The sequence below is a fragment of the Alnus glutinosa genome, chromosome 4, assembly GCF_958979055.1.
Source record: "Alnus glutinosa chromosome 4, dhAlnGlut1.1, whole genome shotgun sequence".
NCBI lineage: Eukaryota > Viridiplantae > Streptophyta > Magnoliopsida > Fagales > Betulaceae > Alnus > Alnus glutinosa.
Window position 1 is genome coordinate 28576006 of NC_084889.1, and position 21564 is coordinate 28597569.

At 34.5% G+C, this 21564-nt stretch overlaps 2 protein-coding genes across 2 annotated transcripts; one reads left to right on the plus strand and one right to left on the minus strand.

Annotated features, from left to right (window-relative positions):
• Positions 1–3230: 3230 nt before the first annotated feature.
• On the minus strand, positions 3231–5738 carry LOC133866271 (uncharacterized). The gene is made up of 5 exons (XM_062302800.1): positions 5682–5738; positions 5153–5578; positions 4370–4423; positions 3762–3821; positions 3231–3597 (listed from the first exon to the last, which is right to left on the minus strand). The coding sequence occupies exons 1-5, from the start codon at positions 5736–5738 to the stop codon at positions 3265–3267; spliced, it is 930 nt and encodes a 309-aa protein (XP_062158784.1). The 3' UTR covers positions 3231–3264.
• Positions 5739–5799: 61 nt separating this feature from the next.
• Positions 5800–20959, plus strand: LOC133866469 (potassium channel SKOR-like). The gene is made up of 13 exons (XM_062303005.1): positions 5800–6175; positions 7565–7789; positions 7886–7949; positions 8447–8786; positions 9184–9479; positions 11426–11506; positions 13709–13807; positions 14597–14821; positions 15009–15197; positions 17891–17966; positions 18771–19065; positions 19570–19691; positions 20613–20959. Exons 1-13 carry the CDS (start codon positions 5967–5969, stop codon positions 20858–20860), a joined length of 2469 nt encoding a protein of 822 aa, XP_062158989.1. The 5' UTR covers positions 5800–5966; the 3' UTR covers positions 20861–20959.
• The last annotated feature ends 605 nt before the right edge of the window (positions 20960–21564 follow it).

The following is a 21564-nucleotide window of genomic DNA, read 5'->3' on the forward strand; positions in this document are numbered from 1 at the left end:
CAAGATTCCGGGAAAGATTGTATTAGCTTATTAAGTATCAAAAAGACTATTCAATAAAATGTGTCTTGGATATTAACTATTCTCAAATCGGCCATTGGAGTTTATGGACTTCTTTGAATTGTCCTTCCTTATTCATCATCCATCTTTTGCATTCAATTATCATTATCCATTCCAATTTCATACCCATTCCCATCTATATTGTAGAAACTAGAAAATTCATTACAATTTTCTAACATAGTTTGGGTTGGTGTGGTGCGAATTTGAAAAAATGAAGCAACCAACTGGAGTCCATTGATGTTAAGCAGTGAATACAAAGGGATTGCGTTTTATGTTTAATGTAATGTGTTTTAATTTATAGGTTTGTGTTTCATATTATGTAGTGTGTGTTTTGTAATGGGTCCAATTCAAGATAGTTAGGTATTCAAGAAATTAGCCAAGTTGTATTCATTTCATTCGGAGGCCCAATTAAGCACCTCGAGCAGCCTGATTATATCTTTCAGTCCAAGTTTCAATTCACTTTCATCATCTCATCAATCATTTACAATTACATATTCCATTACCATGCATTTGACTATACACATCCAGAAACACCAGAGATTAGTAAAGACATTGAAAGTGGTATCAGATTCTTCAATATCATCTTGCAAGAAGAACATATATATATGGATGGATCAAAACAATAAATATCACAAAAAATTACAAAAAGTTTTACAAACTTTGGTTGCAGCACAAGCAAAAACCTCATGAACAACAAAAAGGAGGACACTCACAAAGAATACCGATCGAGAATCAGATATATATATAGTTTTTAAGGCTATAAAAGCATATATATATATACCAGATTTTGTTAATAAATACTCTCTAATTAAGGTCCAAATTAATAATTATTCAACGTTATCACTAGACTGTGATTTGGCCTATCTTATTTTACTAAAGCAGATTTCGTTAAAAAAAAAAAATGCTTAGAAAAATATGAAGTCTTCGAAGTGTATAAATTCTCATTATTTGCATTGTGCATAATAGGTATAATTACACTATATATTGGTGAGTTTTCAACGTTTAACAACTTTTTTTTTTTTCCCGGCATTATATTAATCCATTACAAATCACTCTTTATATAGCTTATTTCCATTTTTTTTTTCTCTAAGTCTTATTATTTTCAGGTCTTTGAATCAAGTGATAAATCATTCTATATCTAATAAGCTATAAAAAAAAGTTTTAAAATATATTTTACAAATAGAAGAAAGTGTTTTAATTGGCATATTAAATTAAAAAAAAAAAACATATAACCTAAAAATTAAATCAAATTAATTTAATTACTATTTAAATATAAGAAAATTGCATCACTTGTCGCCTTAGAACTCAAAAGCTATTGAGCCGGCCATGCCAAGGACCAAGGGGGTTATTGGCATATGTTATTGTTTCATAAACAAAAGGTTAAAGTCATGGAGATCAGTTAATTTCATAAACTATCAACCCGAAAAAAAAAAAAAAAAAAAACAAGAAAAATCATAAACTAAGGTTGAATGGTATGCGTTAGCTTCATAAACAGAGAGTTAAATGTTAGAAATTAAAGAGAAGGAGAAGACAGAGCAGGGAAGAGGATGAGAACAAGAAACAGAAGGTAAGAAGAAGATAACACTGAGGCAAGTAAATGACTACATTTCTCCAGATTTCATTACATCTTCAGTTACAAGAGTTAACAATATATAGGCTCATTAAGGGGAGCAAATCCCGTGAATCATGCAGTAAAATTTGGAGGAAAACATAGAAATAATGAAGAGGAAATCATGGATGAGAAATCTTCAAGTCGATGCTGTCAGGCGGCAGAGGAGAATCCAAAGGAAATCAAGGAGAGGGAGTAAGCTGCCGGAGGATTTTCTTCGTATTTGGAGGATTCTTTGACCGAGGATATTTTATCTTCGAGAAATGCTTGGGTATACCCTGTGATCCCATTGCAATCCCACCAATGCTTACGTGGATAAAAAAATAATGATAAAAAAATCCAAATTATGTCTACCCTCTCTCTCTATTCTTTCAAATTAAAACAAAGAATCAGATTCATTTGAGAATCATTGGAAAAAACGGTCCTCCTCTCTCTCTCGCCGGAAAAAGTCTTCATTTTCGCCGGAAAAAGTCTCCATTTTTCAGCTGGACTTCCTCTCGCCGGACTCCCTCTCACTTTTTGCCGGAAAAGGTCTCCATTTTCGCCGGGAAATCTATCCCTCGCCGGAACAGCTCCTCTCTGGCCGGAAAAGCCCTCCCTCTCTCTCTCGCCGGATCTATCTCGCCTCGCCGGAAAAGCTCATCTCTCGCCGGTCAGGTGTTTGTGCAATTGATGATAATCCTCAACCTCTGCTCCCAAATGATTCCAATGTGAAATCCTTCATTGACCTGCTATCCCACCCATCGGAACAATACCTAAGGAATGAGCTTGGCTCCAGTTTTTTATTTTTTTATTTAAAAAAAAAAAGAACTTGGCTCCCTGTTTTATCAATGGAAACCACCATCAAGTATGATATATAGTACTTTCAGTTTGAAGTAACTCTTTATGTTTTTGTTAATTAAGTTTTACACCATTGATTTTGTTGTAGATAGAAAATATAGTGGATGAAGTACGAGGTCTTTGTTGGTGTGCATGATTTTGGTTAGTGTTGGTTTCGATTTTAAATACTAAAAAAATTATTTGCAACCAAAATTTGACATTAAGTTTGTTGAGTTCTTGCATTGGAATGTGACTGTACTTGAGGTTGGTATGTTTTTGTTTGAGGTTAGTGTAGCAATTATATTTGCTGGAGGTAGGATTGCGTTTTGGAGATAATAATTGCTGGAGGTAGCAATTATATCTGTGTTTTACTGCACATATACTGTGTGAAGGTTAAACTTATCATTTACAGTGGCCATGATCGGTGCACTTGGTTTTTGTTCCCTACTCAGCTGTGGGTATTAATGTTTCCATCATTATTTCCTCTTTCTATTAACTAAAAATGTTATTTAGGCGAGGATGGCCGTGATTTCATCACTGTGGAGCACTGTGGTGATGATTTTCTTGTGGCCTTAGACTGAGGAATGGGATGATTTGCAAGCAATTGAGTCAGAAGCTTGTCGAACTTTGAGTAGCATTTTTGACAAAGATGTTCTCAACAGTAATGAAGCAGATAAGAATGACTATGCAAGAAGCTACATCAATGTTTTTTTTATTTATAAAGACGTTTGTTTTCTTTTGCAAGCACATAAACGTTTGTTATTACTGAATCTGACAATTCAAACTACTGGACATAAGTTTCTAAAATTTCCATAATAAGCAGACAAGGCCACAAATAGACAAAAACAACAAAGGAAAAATGGCATCAATGTTTTATTTACTGAAAAAATTACCAATTCTGATTCATCAAAACAATGATGAGATACATGGACATCGTTGAAAGGGCAACATTGCCTTCGGGACTCATTACAGAATGCTTGATTCGAATCCATAACCTCTTTTATGCTTTTGACAACTTTAATAGTGGGATGCAGCCAACCAGTGTTGATTGCTTTTATGGATGCTATGGCCTCCAATCCACCAGCAGCCCCAAGGCCATGTCCAATCATTGACTGAAACAAGAAAAGTAACAATTAATTAGCTAGGTTGCAATTAGATGAGCAGCCGGAATGCAAATTTGGGTGAAAAATCACTTGCATCCGGCTAGCTATTTTAACAAAAAAATTGGTGAGTTGCTACATGTATAAAGGTGCAGGAGAGTTTGAAGGAGCAATACCCAAATGCAATACCTTGAAGGAGCAATACCCAGAGTGCTGGTTGAAAACACATAGATGGCCTGTCAGGAGGAAGAAATACAGTTTAGTGACGGACAAAGGCATCCTCATTATTTTTCAATGCTCACATAAACTGAGTGAACTCAAACTGATTAGATAGTAAGGGAGTTGCTCTAGTAGCATGAGCCTCTTGTGTAAATGGCAACTAAAACTAGTAGCATTATTCAACAGTATCGATAGGAACCATCTGACATGCAAGAACCTGGATTCTAAAACTAATGACATTCAGACCCATGATAGTATCCTGGTTTGAACTGTTTCAAACAGTACATGCTGGATATTTGTTATGGACAGTTCTACAACATAGAAGATTTTGGCCCACACATAAACTACTAAGAATGCAAATAGACAAGAAAAGCCAAGTTCACAATCATCATTAGCGTGCATGACAGATATATTGTGAGGCCAATGTATATTGTTTTGAACGACACATTTTAATTCCACAAACATCTCCAAAACGGCAACAATTTTTCAAAATCTTGCTTTCTTTTGTTTTTTAATTTTTCTCAGCAAATAAACAGAGCGAAAAGAAGATAAGAGATAAACGAACCTTAAAAGCATATTTAGGGTTTCCAGGCTCGTCCTTGTAAGCGTCAACAATTGCCTAATCAAAAGCGCAAAGGCAGTTTACTTCTAAGCAGCAATTTATCAAACACCGTGCATACAAGAAACTGCAGAGCGACAAACCCAAAAAAAAAAAAAACACCCAAACAAGAATCAAAACAACTACAAACAACAAACAAAAAGAAATACCCAGTTTACTGCAGTTTTGCTAGAAAAGGAGTTTGTGTCTGTTGCCTCGTTTGTGTTGTTTAGTTTGTTTGTTGTAAGAGATTAGTGGGGCTGCAGTAGCCTACTTTGCCTTGTGTGTAGTGTGCACCATTTATGGTGGGATTTTGTATCAGGTGTTTGGTTTTATAAAGATTTCTTTCATCCAAAAAAAAGAAAGAAATACCCAGACCTACTGTACAAAACAGCGAGGCCCATTGACGAAAAAAAAAACACAGCCAAGTCCACTTTCCGCACAGTTACTTGTTGCTTGCAGACTTATAAAAAATTCCCAAACCCCAGCCTTTGAAGATTGCAGACTATCATTATAACATGAAACACAAGAAAACCCAAGGCCAAGTATCCATTGATCACAGAACAGATCACCCAGCCCATTAAAATCAAACGTGCAATCATAGGAAAAAGAAGAAAAGGGAATAAAAGAACTTGTACACAAATTTTTGTATGCAAAATATCCTATTATAAAGGAAAACAAAATCCTTTTGGATCTGGACAATAAGACTTTTAGGAGATTAGAGAAGCTACTGTTACAAGGGAAGGTTACCTGAGAGAGATGGAGAGAAGCGCGCCGTTCGTTAGAGGACCCGTTCAAAATTGCTTTTCCGGCGAGGCAAGATAGATCCGGCGAGAGAGAGGGAGAGCCTTTCCGGCGAAAAGGGAGAGATTTCAGGCGAAAAGGGAGAGGGAGTCTGGCGAGAGGGAGTCGAACTGGAAAGTGGAGACTTTTACTGGCGGGAATAGAGACGTTTCCCGGCGAAAATGAAGACTTTTTCCGGCGAGAGAGAGGGGGACCGGTATTTCCGAAGATTCTCGAATGAAACTGGTTTTTTTGTTTTAATTTGAAAGATAGCAGAGAGAGAAAGAGAGTAGACACGATTTGGGATTTTTTATCATTATTTTTTTGTCCACGTAAGCATGGGTGAGATTGCAGTGAGATCACAGGGTATACCCAAGCATTTCCCTTTATCTTCTAACATTAAAGCCATGCAAGGGTTAATTTTATTACAGTTGAAAGGGAAAGGATCGTATTCCACAAAACACAGCCCACTCAGGCTTTATTTTACTGATCTGACTCTAAAGTCCGCTGATTCTTTTGGTCGCCATAATTTCACTGCTGTAAATTCCAACATAATGCACCCAACAAAGTTATAGAGGAATAATATAAAAGATAGGATTCAGCCTCTCCTCCACTGCTGTCAATCACATCGATACTATAAAAACGTTGGTGTCAATCGTTCATATGTCACTCTCTCCCAAGAAAGCAAGAAATAGCAAGCTCTCTGTCCCTCCAATCAGTTTCAGAAAGGGTAGCTTGATTCTCATACGATATCTTGAATATTAGTTTTGGAAGATCGATCATGAGTAGCGGAGGAAGGAGAGGAGGCGGTGATGATGAGTCGGAAGATGAAGGATATGAGGTTGAGGAGCTTCGAGACTCCGGCAAACTGTCGTGGAAGAGGCATTTGGCGTTGTTTAGAAGAGAGTTGAGTTTTGGGAGTGGGCTTGGAAGAGACGCCGGTCGGACTGGAAGCAGATGGGATCGGTTTATCATTCATCCCGATAAGTGGTACGTATATATGCACCATCTCTTTCTCTCTCTCTCTCTCTCTCTCACTAACTCCCCGTGTGTGGTTCCCTCCGGCCTCTCATCCTGTGTACTTCATACATGAGCGTGGACAAATGTCCCTCTTTATTCTTTTTTTTTTTTTAATTTTAATTTTAATTTTTTAATTTTTAATTTTCAAAATTACAATCGAATATGCAAGCATTAAATTATGAGATGCAAATAGCTTCATAGGTAATAAAAAGTGACTTAAACTTGTTTGGGATAAGAAAAATAAAAATATATAAAACAAACAACAAAAATATAAAAAATAAGGGGAGTGGTCCGAGCACTCTCAAGTTGGCCGAACCATATTCCATGACCTTGGAGTGTTGCAGCTAATTTGGGAGTTGTCCGACAACCTCTTATTTTTTTCTTTTTTCTTTCTATATTGTTATTATAAAAAATGCTTGATGCAATGTTATTGGTATTGACGTGACATATTATTAGTCGATTTTGTCAAATTTTCAAATAGAGATGCGTCCATAAACTTATTCGTAATTTTTTATTACCCAAAGTCCATAAACTTATTCGTAATTTTTTATTACCCAAAAAGTTTTGGGTAATTAATAATCCATGCATCAAATCTTCTGAATAGGTTGTAGCTTTAATTTATTTATTTTTTTTAAAATATAAAAATATATTCTGTTGGCCAAAAATTAATACTATTGAGGCATCAATAAATCAACCGACCAAATAGAATCTAGTACTCAATAAATCAACCTACCACATGGCTATCATGGAATTGGATTCTAGGGGGTGGGACATTCACTGCACCCCACCCCATGTGGACTAGCCATTTTTTTTTGTCTATCTTGAGTAAAAATTCTATGGTAAATTACTCTAGATGATATATAGCATGCATTTGGGAAATCAATAAACTTTATAATTAGCCATTAGATCCTCATTGTTAAAAACATAAAAAATTAAAAATTAAAAAAATTAAAAAATTTGTTAAGATTATCATATCAACATTATAAGATAATTATAAAATAAAAATATAATTTTTAACTTTACCATGTTTACGTTACATATAAAATATTTGAGTAAAGATTATATATATCAGCTACACAATCATTATATTCGAAATACTGATGTTAATTTTATTTTTTTTAATATACTTTTTAATGTATTATCTACATTTCTCTCTCTCTTTTTTTTTTTTTTTTTTTTTAATTTTTTTTTTAATATTCTCATATCATATAAATAATTAATTCTAATAAAATTATAAAAGATTTGTGGTCCTTGCACAAAGTACCCATGATGAAGCAATGCAAACAACAATTGAGTAAAAACGTAAAAATAGCGAGAATATAATGGAAATTGATATGAATATGATGGGGAGCAACGCAGGTGGTACGTGGTGTGGACGCATTTCATTTTGCTATGGGCGGTCTACTCCTCTTTCTTCACGCCCCTGGAGTTCGGCTTCTTTCGGGGACTCCCTGAGAACCTCTTCCTCCTCGACATCGCCGGCCAATTCGCTTTCCTCATCGACATTGTCATCCGCTTCTTTGTCGCCTATCGCGACACCCACTCCTACCGCATGGTCTACGACCGCAATCTCATCGCCCTTCGGTAGCTGTTTTCTTCTTTTCCTACTTTTAATCTGTTGTAATTATCCATGCAAAACACCATTGGGTTTTTCATGCTTCGTGATTTTCTTGACTTTAGGTACTTGAAGTCTCGGTTCTTTGTTGATTTACTGGGTTGTTTCCCCTGGGATGCTATCTACAAGGTATTGTACACTGATTTTCTCTTTTTGGTTTTGGTTTGCCGTTTCTTTTATTCCATCCGGATCGAATTTCTAATGAGCTCCAATAAGGAGAAACAGTTTCTGGGATTATCTATGGCATTAGCATACAATGTTAAGTTTATTCCACAACAAGAGCTCTAGTATGCATTATCTTGAAGGGAGGCATTTAGTGCTTACAATTTCGAAACCCCAAAAAGTGGAAAAAAAAGAAAAAAAAAAAGAAAAAAAAAAAGAAAAAAAAAAGGGAAAGAAAAATGGTAAGTGAAAAGGGTATGTTACAAATAAGATGGTCAATTCAGGACTCTTTCTTTTATCATCAACAACGTTATATTGTTCCTTACCATTTGTGGTAAATTACTGTGTCACAAGTTGTTTTATTCTGGATTGACTCCTCAAGATGCTTATGGGGTATCTCTATTCAATTATTTTAAATTCAGTAACTCTATATATGATGATTTGAACACAACTGCTCTGATCAGGCATCTGGTAGAAAAGAGCCAGTCAGGTACCTGTTGTGGATTAGGCTAAGTCGAGCACTTAGAGTAACTGAGTTTTTTGAGAAGTTGGAGAAAGATATCCGGCTAAATTACCTCACTACAAGAATTGCAAATCTTTTTGTTGTTGAACTCTATTGCACACATACGGCTGCCTGCATCTTTTACTATCTTGCTACCACTTTGCCTGCCTCCGAGGAAGGTTACACATGGATAGGAAGTTTGAAGATGGGTGACTACAGCTATTCACACTTTAGAGAGATTGATCTTTGGAAGCGTTATGTAACATCTCTCTATTTTGCCATTGTTACCATGGCGACTGTTGGTATGCTTGTCTATGACTCTCTCTTGATAAAAAACAAATATGACTAACAAGTTATTGGTTATTTGTACAAGTGACACTCAAGATTACTATGAGTTTATGCGAGTTCGTGCTCTATTTGAGAGCTCATCTCTTCTATTGTATGCCATAATGGTTATTCCTTATAAACATGTAAACAGTATGTCCAAAAATTGTTGAAAATGACTCATCATTTTTATATGAAGCAGTGCTATGTCGTGAAGGTTTTCTCTGATTAAATCTAACACAGTACATGTTTTTTAAAAAATTTGACAATGATCCCTTCTCATTGCCATATGAATTAGTGTTTTTTCATTATGAGTTTCTCATATTGGATTTGGAATGCTTCACTGTACGTGCTGATAAAATGCTTTACTTGCAGGTTATGGAGAAATACATGCAGTCAATGTTAGGGAAATGATATTCATTATGATTTATGTATCATTTGACATGATTCTTGGTGCTTATCTGCTTGGTAACATGGCAGCATTGGTAGTAAAAGGATCAAAGACAGAACAGTTTAGGGATAAAATGGCAGACCTTATCAAATATATGAATAAACACAAGCTTGATAGACAAACAAGTAAGGAGATCAAAGGTCATCTACGGTTACAATATGAGCGTAGCAACACCGAAGTTGCTTTACTTCAGGATGTTCCAGCCTCTATTCGGACTAAGGTGTTGAAAAAATTTTATTTGCCTATACACCATCAATTTAGCACATTCTTCTTAGCTTGTGGTATGCTTGATATAAATATTTGGCTCACTACTTATTATCTTAAGATTTTGGGATTGAAGTTTCTCTAACGTGCTATAAGAGGCTGGTTTTTGTCTATGAGGTTTTGATTCAAGTCTTTCTATCCCCGATTTCTAGTAATTCTTCTGTTTTGCATGTGCAGAGCCCATATTTAGTTCGAGCCTGCAAAAAGAAAGGGGTGGGGAGGGGTGGGGATAGCATGTGGCATACATGATATAAATTTTTGGCCAACTTCCTAACAATTCCATGCTTGATATAATAAGCTTTCGTGGCAAATAATTCCCTCAAAATTCCATATTACTTAATAAGTATGGTTTTCAAAACTGTTTTATTCATCTATTACATTTTGTAAACATGCATTTGTGTGATCGTTATCACTGAGAGAAGTTATATCAGTTGTTTTTCCCCATGTAGATATAGAATGAACACATACATCAATGATTCCCACTGATTTTGCATGATTTTCTCTTTCACCCATACCTTAAGTTGCAATTTTTTGAGTGACGGGTGGTGAGAAGGATTAGACCAATTAAGAGATTGAATGTCTCTGGCTGTGAAATAAGGGACATAAAAGTTTTTGAGTGGGTATGATCGTCTGAGATTTCCTGTAATTTCCATAGAATGAATGATAGAGTTGGAGGTTATCATGCAGAAAGGCCTCTCTTCTTCAGATGCAAGTGTTTGTCGAATATTTGAGATTCTATCAATTTCTAATCTTAGGATGTGAGGGTGCGAATGAATAGTCAAGCGTTTCTTTTTTTAGAGTTCAATTGTAATTCAAATATATAGACTATGGAAGCTATTGAAACATGCAATAATCTTAACTTTGGAGGAATTTGTTAGAATACTAGTGGCTTTGGGTTGAATAGGAAAATTTGCTACTTGTTTATAAAGTTTTAGTGCACTATTGCTTAAAAATAAATGAGAAAGTACTTCATGTGTACTAGGGTTGCGCCTCTTTGCTCTTTTTTAATGATACGCCATTATTTATCAAAATAAAAATAAATGAGATAGTGCTAATTACATCTATCTCAAATGGCTTGTTATTACCTATAGCTCAAATGGCATTTACTCACCTTATAAGAATATGGTGGAGGATAAGGTCATGTGCTCGAGATCAATTTGGTGTGTGTTGTGTAATTACCATCATAAAAAAAGGGGTAAGTTTGTTTATAAACTTGCCTCCATCTTCTGTAAAAGGCTTCACATCCATGCCATTGAATATTGCCCGTTTTTCATCTAAATGATGACATTTTTCTTTTCAGCCTGTACTGTAGAGTTTCACAATATGTAGGACTAAAACTGTAGACCCCTGAATTTGAATGCAAAATCCTACCCTTTTTTTTTGTAAAGGAAGCATTTACTTAGATCCGATTATGGTGTGAAGACTACAAATGAATGCTGATACCCGTATTCTCGGAATATTAATTACTTCACTTGAGGGACCATTCTCCCTCTCTGTCTTCCTTTTTTCCCCGTTGGATGACTCCCCTCTCAACTTTATTAATGAAATTTAATCTTTCACGATTGTGTCTTTATGGGAGTATCACTTAGCCTCGTCAGATGGTTCAAGTTTTACTAAATGTATTTCTTTCCTTTATGGAAATAATTTTCAATTGGGAAATTACAAATTGATTGCAAATAATTGTGGAAGATGTTTCTCCAAATCACCGCAATTACCTAGTTTTGTAAGTTGGGATAAGTTAGAAGAAAATGCCTGATCCAATAGTTAGGGTATAATTCATGCTATAACGTTTTAGATGTTGATATTATATTGTTCATTGCATGTACCTGATGCTTTATGAATTATGGAAGTGCTTGAATTTTATGTCTTTACTACAATTTGTCCTTTTGTTTTTCTATGCAGATTTCACAAAACTTATATGAGCCATTTATTAGAGAAGCTTCTATATTCAAAGGGTGCTCTTTGGGTTTTATCAAGCAAATTGTAAGCCATCATGCTCTATATGTGACGTATACTGAGAATTCCAATGGTTGAGCACCTATAAATTTTGCTTACTTTTTCTGTTTCTAAAGTTGAAAGTCACATGATTTTTTCAAACTTGATCACATCCATTTTTGACTTTAGAAGTCTCAGTTTTCCTTTCTGCCAAGGATTCTATTTCAGGGGCAGAGAGCTGATAGCCCCAGTTTGACTTTCTACATGCAAAATTCATTGGAACTGTTATTAGGAATTGTTTATTCATTGCAAGCACTACCATAACAACTCAGTCTTGTTGTTCTAGATTAGGTTTTGATTTCTTACTTAAGATTCACATTTTGGAACTTGAACATTATCGGTTTTCCTGTATGATTAGCTGTCTGCACAAGTTCGTCATGAGTCATATGCTGTTTCCGTTTTCGATGGTTAGGTGGAATTTATTTCAGAGGAATGCCATCTATTGTTATCTCCAGTTGGTCAAAACAATTTTTAGTGTAGAAAGGTATGTTGCGTATGGTTTTAAAATGTAGATAGTCTATTTATATGTGGTAGTTCCATGCCTATGTCATACCTAGGGCTCCCACTGGATTCTTCTTTTAAGGCTATTCCAGTACCAGATACTACTATTGAGCTATGAGAAGAGGTTTATGAGTTTAAAAGGCAGTAATTCTAAAAAGCACGGGGAAGATCACACTGATTAAGAAGGAGCATGGATTCTGCTCTTTTACTTATTTAGAAAAAAAAGGTTTTCTGACCTACTTTATATGGTTGTCTATATACTGGTATAGGTGGCTGAGCGACTTGAAGAAGGAGCTCTTTACAGCTTGAAATGTGATGAGTTTAAATATCATTTGTTTCAATGGGATAAGGTTTTAGTTACAAGTTGGCAGTTTGGGATTAAAAGTAATTGTCGGAAGAGTGAGATGGCTAGCCTCTGACAGAGAGTAATGGATTTCAAATATGGGGAAGGATGGAAAGGGTTATCTTGAAATGGTAGGGATTATATGCAGAACAAATGTTTAATGGAGGGGTATAGGAGGTGAGTACTTTTGTGGCAGGATGCTATGGAGATGAATTGAGCCAGAGAGACTTGTAGAGATGTTGTGGTTCGGAAGCCACTGTTAGAAGTGGGGAGAATCTAGTTGTGGTCCATATGGAGGGAGATAAGTCGTAGGGTATTTCAATTTGTTGAGCTTGGACGCTGGAGATAAGTTTGCTGAGGACACTGTCCTCTTGGTATTTTATCTCCTCTTCCTTCTTCATTGGTGGCCCAATTTTTAAGTTTTTTTTTTTTTTTTCTCCTCAATTCATTTTTTGGAGCTTATCTTGTATGCTTCCTGTGTGCTATAGACATGTGTCCTTTTTCAATGTGTTCCTTTATAAATTACTTAGTGAAAAGAAAGGGCATAAGAGGAAGGTGAATGTTATGGTATGCTTACTCTACTTGCAAAAAATAATTAAAAAATAAAAAAGATAATAGAAAGTGTATTTCTCACTCACACATCAAATATAATTGAAGTTATAAATTATTTTAGAGTTTACTGTCCAAAGATTCATATCTCCATTGCATTAGCATCACATTTCAGATCAAAGCTAAATAGAGTTTCATAAGATTGGTTACCAAATGAAAAATTTTCTCACCAATGAAGATCTGAATGTTGGCAACATGTCTCCTGCTCTTAAAATAAATTGGCACTCTAAAATGTCCATCAACATCTAAATTCCAAGAGTTGAGCAGTAATCAATTAATTCGTTGTAATGGGCAATCTATATGCCTTATTTATTTATTTATTATGTTTGTACTTAAAGAGTTAGTATCACATGATAAAAATGTGGGTACCCAAATGGCAGGTACATTAAATGAGGCTGTATTCTCCATGCTTTCTGGTGGCTATGAGAGCATCAGCGTCTAGAAATTTTGTTCAGTGCATTTATTTTACTTTAGGGACCTTTTAGTTTTAGCTGAATGTAATTGAAGTAGACTGTTAGTTAGAAGTATGCTAATTGCCTTGTTTAGTGTTTGGATCTGATTTTATGAAAAAAATAGTTTTTATTATATTTGTTTACTTATTTTGTTTGCTCTCTCTGTAATTTAATTATCTGATATCTCTTCATTTTTTTTTTTTTGATAAACAATTATCTGATATCTCTTCATAATGTTCAATCATATCAGTAGAAATAGCTCTTATTCATTCCATGGTTTATCAGGCAATCAAAGTCCATGAAGAGTTTTTTCTCCCAGGGGAAGTGATTATAGAACAGGGAAACGTAATAGATCAACTTTATATAATATGTCATGGCGAAGTGGTATGGATTTTTCTTTTTTAAAATGCTTTCAAACTCCAATATGTTATCTTTTTATTTGTTTGTTTACTTGCAATGCAGCATTTTTATTTTCTATATATGGTATTAGATGATATGGCCACCTCAAAATAATTTAACAATTTTTATTCTATAGAAAGTATAACTTTTTGAAAGTAAAGAGATCTCAACTTGATTGAAGCCTATTTATAGAGTAACAAGATGTTACCAAGAAGCCAATCACAGTAGGTTAAGATGGAAGAATAATGTCTTGAAAATCCATACTGGCCATTAATTCAAGTTTTTTGATAACCTTTAACATCTCTCTCTCTCTCTCTCTCTCTCTAGTAAGAGCTACTCCCTTCTTTTTCCCTAGAGATCCCAAAGCTTTTTCCAAAGGAAGAAGAAATAGTGGCGTTTGGGTGGGATCGGTAACATAGGAAGTGTGAACAGAAATGCGTCTAAGTACAAGGGGTGTTGATTACATTTTACTTTTTTATTACATATTTATCTCAAGAATAACATATTTAATTCTGCATATAACCATTTTGAAATATCTCTAAGTTATAATGGATTATTAATTTTAAGAAACCTAGAATGTAACCATAAAAATATATACTCGACTGTTAATCTCAAGAATATGTAAAAATATATTTATTTGTTGGATATCTTTTCTTCTTATTTGCATGTTTAAGTTTTAAATTAGTATATCTAGACGCATGCCTCTATTTTTGTGGGTTTTTGTATCTATATATTCTTGAATTGTAGGTTTGATGGATATGATATTATCTACAGGAGGAGATAGGAATGGTGGAAGATGATGAAACAAAAGAATATCTTATGCGTTTGCAAGCACATTGCTCATTTGGCGAGGTCTCTTTTCTTTGTAATACTCCTCAGACTTGTACAGTTCGAGTTCGAGAACTATCTAGAGTCTTGCGACTTGATAAACAATGTTTTAAAGAAATCTTGGAGATATGTTTTTTTGATGGACGGATAATTGTGAACAACCTACTTGAGGTAAACTGAGCTTGGAAATATCAATTTTCTTTCTCCTTCTTCCATTTGAATAGAGATTAGTTGTGTCAGTTGCAGAAAATTGCTCTCTATTTACATAAAAGACTCTGAACTCTAGTTTTATCTAGTTAGAATTAAATCTGAATTCATGAGTTGGTAAATAATATTCTAACAATTTTAGCAATGACAGGGAAAGGACTCCAATCTTCGGAGCAAGATTTTGGAATCAGATGTTACATTGTATATTGAACAGCGTGAATCAGAGCTGGCTATGAAGGTTAATTGTGCTGCTTATGATGGAGATTCTTATCGAGTGAAACGTTTGATTAGAGCAGGAGCTGATCCCAACAAGACGGATTATAATGAAAGATCACCTTTGGTATGGAATTTAGAAGGCTCAGGCCACATTTAAATTTATATATTTATTTTTTATAATAGAGCACTGGAATACCATACTGATCTTTTTAATTAATTTTAACAACTTAGTACTCTCTCTCTTGACTTTATCTCAATGACAAAATTTGGAAACTTCCGTTCTTCAAAATTTTTAAATAAGGGAGAGTTTAGTGAATCATCTAATCTATTTAAATTTAAGTTACATGAAGAAAAACGGAAAAATGCTTTTTGCTTTTAGGTAGAATAGAAGATCTAAAACTAACGAGCAAAACTAGACCTTTTATGTCTTGTCCAGTAAAAAATCAAAATGAGTTGAAATATCCTAGAGCATCAGCCTATCTTTTGAGATAGAAAATGATTTGTGTTTGAATTTCCATTTCGTTCTAACATCATTAGAAAGAAGAGCATGCACAAATTCTTAGGACGATTTTCATTGTTTATAATGATGAAGGGAGTTCCACACATACAGCATAAATTGTCACCTTTTTCTTCCATTTGTTTCCCTCCTTAGCTTCATATGTTCATGAGAAGCATGCTTCGTGGAGGAAAGGAAAGCTACCAAGGGGCTGGTTTGCTGTTCTTTTGGTACAAATTTGAAGTACTTTAGAATCGGATTGGATTGTTAAGTCCATAGTTGTGTTAGTAAATTTTATAGACAAATACACGCGTATGAATTCATTGAATTGGTTTAAACACCAAGTTTAGTGAGTCGTGTCTTTCATTAATTAAATGCATATTTCACATATTCATGAAGACATGAGCTATAAATGGATCTAATATATTTTTGATAGTGGACTAGAAACCTAAAACTTGACTTTTAGGAAGTTAGACATGACTACGCATTACTTAGGTTAAGTTGTGTAAAAAAGTTGAAGAAGTATCTATTTTTGAAATAAAAATGTTCGATACTTTACAAGATTGCGCTAAATATCTCGTTTGAATGTAAATAGAAAAGATCAACCAAGGACCAATGTTTAAAGCACATTTGAACCCACGTTTTAACATGATTAGACAGATTATTGTGTTTGAAGTGTGCTCGAAGCTTCATTTGAACCAAATAGATCTCATATTGGTTTTGTTCAAAGTGAGTTCAAAGTCTTGTTCGAATCAAACAGATGTTAGATTTGTTTTACTCAAAGCGTGATAGATAGCCGTTTGAATGCGAGAGCCAAAAGTCATGTTTTATAACTAATGGTGTATGAACGCGCTGTTTCCCATTTGAAGACGGTATATATTTAAAAGATTTTGTATCCTATTTTGAATGAAGTTTTCCAAATTGAGGTTTTATCTTTATTTTTATGTTTTTTTACGTATTATATAGATCTCATTCTCAGGACTTCCATGAGATTAGATGACACAAAAGGAGAGAGCTTTTGAGAGAGCAATAGGCCTTAGGTCTTTGAGACTTTCTAACCACTGACATCTTGATTCTTTAGAGTAATCCTTCTAGATGTCGATATAGGAATCTCACACACATAATGACATCATTTTCGCTTAGAGATGCGAATAATGGAGGATTTCGAGAAGTGATGTGGACTGAGGTTTAGAGTGGAGTGCTGAGGAGTCAATGTGGGGAGCTCATTGAGTTGACATGTGAGTAGCATGGATGAAGAGTAAGAATAATGGGATTCGATAGGGGAACAAGAAAGAACGTTGTAGCATGAGTTCGTGGTGATTTGAGTTGTGTTAGTAAATCTGTAAGCAAGTTCTCTAAATGTTGTATTAATGCTTGGCACACTTTCTGTCTCTTTCACTCTGTAGTTAAACCTAGGGATCATCTGAGGTGTGGGGTTGCTAAGGAGGTTGCTAACTCTCTACAAGGATGCATAGGACCTACTTCACTTCCCTAAATACTACAAGCTTGTCAACCCACATTGGGCATCTTTGAAGGTCTTGGCTTACTAGCTAAGATTGAGGGTAACTCAGCGGATGTTTTACTCATTGCTTGGGAGGTACAACCTCTCTACAGCTTTTTTTGAGGAGATGAGGCTTACATGTCATTCTGGGCAGTTGTCACTCTCACACATCACTCTTGTAAACCCTAATTATTGAAGTGGAGTCTCATGTCAATATGTCTTATGTATGCCTGTGATTTTATGTTCTCTTGGTGAATTTTAATTGATGCATTTATATGGCTGTGCCAGTCATGTTAACATGTTTGCTCTGAAATGATATTTCATAAGTGATAATTTTAAACGCAAATTTTTTTAATCAAGTATTATGATAAAACTAGGGTTTATAGATTTATCTATAATGAATTTTAACTTTGAAGTCTACTTTAGTGTAAAAGCCAGTACTGATTTTGTGCCCTGTGTCTATTTTGTCATTATTTTTTATTTTTTAAAATTAAGTAATTCAATCTCATCAGAAAAGCACAAAGAGGTGCAACCTTAGTACATAAGAAGTATTCAAGAAAAAAAACCTCTATTAGGAGAAAAAAAAGAACAAAAGTCCAAAAAATCAGAAAAGCTAAAACATTGCATACTATTAAATGCCACTATCCATGTAAAGGGATTTAAACATAATATTTTTTTGTTGAAGATTGTGGAGTTTGTGAAGCTAGAACATTGCTTAATTATGGTGTTTGTTTTTTTCCCCCTATCTCAATTACTAGGAATGAAACAAATTATGGTATGGGTTATACACATATTTAATTTTTTTGTTTTTTTTTTTCAGCATATTGCTGCATCCAAAGGATACGAAGATATTGTTGTTTTCCTTATTGAGCAAGGAGTGGGCATCAACATTTCAGGTTGGCTTTTCCACTACCTGTAGTTTGATTACCATCAAGGGTGGGCAGGTGAGCCCAACCCCCTGTACTTTGTCATTCTGTCCATAGTTTTGTGGGCTCCCGAACACATTGCCCCTTGCAAGATAAAACATAATTTCAAGGGCACATAGGGTCGGAATCCTTAGGGCTAAATGTTTACTAGATTATTTTCCCTTCCAAATTAACACCTTTATGTGTCACACTGTTCGTGGTGAATAACTGGATTTAGTTTATTAGTTCCAATTCAAAGTCCAACACTATCAAAACTCTGAAATATTTTTCCTTTGTTTGCCAGCATAAAATAATAGCAAACAAATTCAACGAACTTAAGGAAAAAAAAAAAAAAAAAAAAAAAAAGGATATTGCTATATTTTGAAAATTAAGGTTTCAAATTAGAGCATTTGACGTAAATTTAAATCATATATAGAAAAATTGAAGCTATAATGGTGATGTGGCAGGAAAAAAGGGGTTTGGATGGAATGGATATTATCTAATTAAATATCTTTCACCATCAAATGTATAAAAGGCTTCTAAAATCACTTTTTCGATAATTTTTTTTTTCTTTCTTTTTTATCTTTTTCCATTAATTTAAAACATTTCAAGATTTAAAAGTTTGATGTGATGTCTTAATTTTTGCAGCTATTCATTATTTTTACTAGAAGATATGCAATGGTTCGTCGTTGTTAATTGATATTCTCTCTCTCTCTCTTCCCCCTCCCCCCCCCCCCCCCCCCCCCAACCCAAAAAGAAATCTAGTAATAAGTGTTGTTTAACCGTGTGTACTAGATAAGTTTGGAAACACTCCCTTGCTTGAAGCCATGAAGAATGGGCACGATCAAGTAGCTTCTTTACTTGTTAAGGCAGGGGCAGCACTTAATATTGATAATGCTGGTGAATTTCTTTGTATGACTATTGCGAGGAGGGATTTGGATCTTCTAAAAAGGATTTTGGCTAGTGGCATTAATCCAAATGCCAAAAATTATGATCTCCGAACGCCACTTCACCTTGCTGCCTCAGAAGGGTTATATTCAATGGCAGAATTACTTCTGGAAGCAGGTTCGAGTGTTTTGTCAAAGGACAGGTATAACTTTAATAATATATATTTTGTGGTTTTTAAGACAAGGGTGATGCATGATCCTTTTTGAGCCTCTGGCTGTTTTGCAAGTGCATAATATAAGATTGTGCGGCGAGGAAGTTGTTTTGATTGATTACGTGTTATGATATGCTTGATGTATGCATATTAAATATAGTTTTGTGGTTGTTTACACTATGGATCTTTGGATGAGTAATAAAAATAGTAATATCATGGTGTATACTTTTCCCTCATGATGAAATAAAGTTCTGGTTGATATTTCTTTAAGATTTAAAAATTACTTTGAAAGAAATTTCAATTTCTGTTGTAGTTAGAAAACATTAAAAGGACGAAAGAGGACAATTTATATAGTCTGCATTGCCAGTAGGGTGAACGGAAAAAAGCACGTAGGAAATAAATAACGCACAATGACCTAGGCATACCTTTATTGCTTTTTACCATTAGAACTTTGCCAGCTGGACTAACCTTTGTCAGCCTGTCTTCTGCATGCAGATGGGGAAATACTCCACTTGATGATGCCTGGATAGGTGGAAATAAGAATTTGATCAAGCTACTCGAAGTTACGAGAACTTCTCAGTTGTCCGAGTTATCTGATTGCTCTCAAGAAATTCGAGGTACGAACAAAATTGTAGTTCTTACATATTGCATCACTATCCTCAATTATCTGGTTAGCAATAAACTGTGCATTTCTGGATGGAATTTTACTGCACAAAAATTTGTTGCTGAAAAAAATAGTTGGTACTTCATTAAATTTGATTTTTTTTTTTTTTTTTTTTTGGCTTACAGACAATATAATAGAAATTATTATTTTATTTTATTTTTTTCTTTGAACCAATGACCTGCCGAAAAATAAGGGTTTGATACTATTTTGGAGAACTGATTGTCGCAAAAATCTGAATCTTTTAGGACATGGGCTGAACAATTTGATTCAAGCCTATGCACACTATCAGTGAGAAATACAATTCCTTGTCACTAAACTTTTCAAGCATTCTTGTATCAATAGGATTGTATGGAAATCTACAATTGAACATACTAAAGAATGGATCCGTAGGGTGATGACGGCAGCAAGTGATATGAAGAAAATCAAGAAGAAGAGCCTTCTCAGAAAGAGAGCTAAGGAGGATATAATTGCAAACAACTAGAGGCAATTAGTAGCTTAGGAAAAGAAAAGATCGAGCTGGAGGCGATTAGTAATCACTTTATTGAGGAAATAGATCCATACACATGTTGAGAATGAGACAAGATGGATATTCTTAGAAGGTCAAGCACATTATGTAAAAGGAGTCAAGGCAGACAATCATGGAAGTTGGATATCAATCAAATAAAATATAATGGAGAAAAATCAAATCCTTTCATTCTTATAATAACAAAAGGAAATATTCTACCCAATGAGGGAATCGTACTTGTGTCATCTCTTTTTGTTTCTTTGGCCCTTCTCCTTGATTAGCCTGAGTAATTTCTTGCATTAAGTGATTTGTCAGATGTTTACCCTACTACTCTCAGTAAGTTGACAACATTTCTGTTGGCAACAACAGATGAAATGCGCAAGAAGACATGCACAGTGTTCCCCATTCACCCATGGGATCCTAAGGAGGAGAGAAGAGAGGGAGTTGTATTGTGGGTTCCGCAAAGCATTGAAGAGCTCATCAAAGCAGCAAAGGAGCAGTTGAAATGTTCAAGTGGCACTTGTATTTTGTCAGAAAATGGGGGTAAAATTCATGACATAAACATGGTTGCCAATGATCAGAAGTTATATCTGGTTTCTGAATCACAATGCAGGTAATTAGGGTGCCTAGAGTGATTTGATGTTTCGCAAAACTGGGAATAATTTGTCCTACACGTTAATTATATGTACCAGTAAGCTATTTTCCTGCTTGCTTTCTTTTGGTTTCCCTAATAATTCTGCCCTATAATCATATATATATATATATATATATATATATATATATATAAAAGCCGAGTTCTTCCTTAGAATGGCATAGAATAGTGACACGTAGCATGAACCCATACTTTTTAGTGACTAAACCGGTCTTTTAAGCACTGAACCGGTCTTTTAAATAAAATTGAACCGGTCTATTTAATCCCTCTCTTTCTTTCTCTCTCTCTCTCTCTATTAATGATACAAGTAGCCTCTCTCTCTCAATTAATGAAATAAGTATGACTCTTTGGTATTTTTATATTTTTGGTTGAAATCCAAATATGTTTCTATTTTGTTTGTGAAATTTGTGGTTGAACAATTCTTAATTTGAATGTTTATGAGATTTTTTTTTTGTTCATTTTCTTTTTCGAATGTTCAGAATTATATAAGATTGAAATATAATAGGTATCATATCGACATTAAAAAAAATTCATACTAATTTCCTATTTTATATTTTGATAATCAAAATCGGGGTTTTCTTCTTGCTATTTTTTTTCTTCATACTTATTTTCATTCTAAACTAAATCTACGGGAACAAATATTTTAACATGTTTTAATTTATATGAATT

Bases quoted from the DNA above. Each gene is read 5' to 3' on its own strand.
- LOC133866271 (XM_062302800.1), bottom strand. From the start codon at position 5,738: ATGTTGGAATTTACAGCAGTGAAATTATGGCGACCAAAAGAATCAGCG. The intron at 5,579-5,681 runs GTCAGATCAGTA...CTTTAATGTTAG, and splicing joins AAGAATCAGCGGACTTTAGA to AAGATAAAGGGAAATGCTTG. The intron at 3,822-4,369 runs GTTCGTTTATCT...TCCTCCTGACAG, and splicing joins ACCCTAAATATGCTTTTAAG to GCCATCTATGTGTTTTCAAC.
- LOC133866469 (XM_062303005.1), top strand. From the start codon at position 5,967: ATGAGTAGCGGAGGAAGGAGAGGAGGCGGTGATGATGAGTCGGAAGAT. The intron at 11,507-13,708 runs GTAAGCCATCAT...ATGGTTTATCAG, and splicing joins TGGGTTTTATCAAGCAAATT to GCAATCAAAGTCCATGAAGA. The intron at 14,822-15,008 runs GTAAACTGAGCT...TAGCAATGACAG, and splicing joins TTGTGAACAACCTACTTGAG to GGAAAGGACTCCAATCTTCG.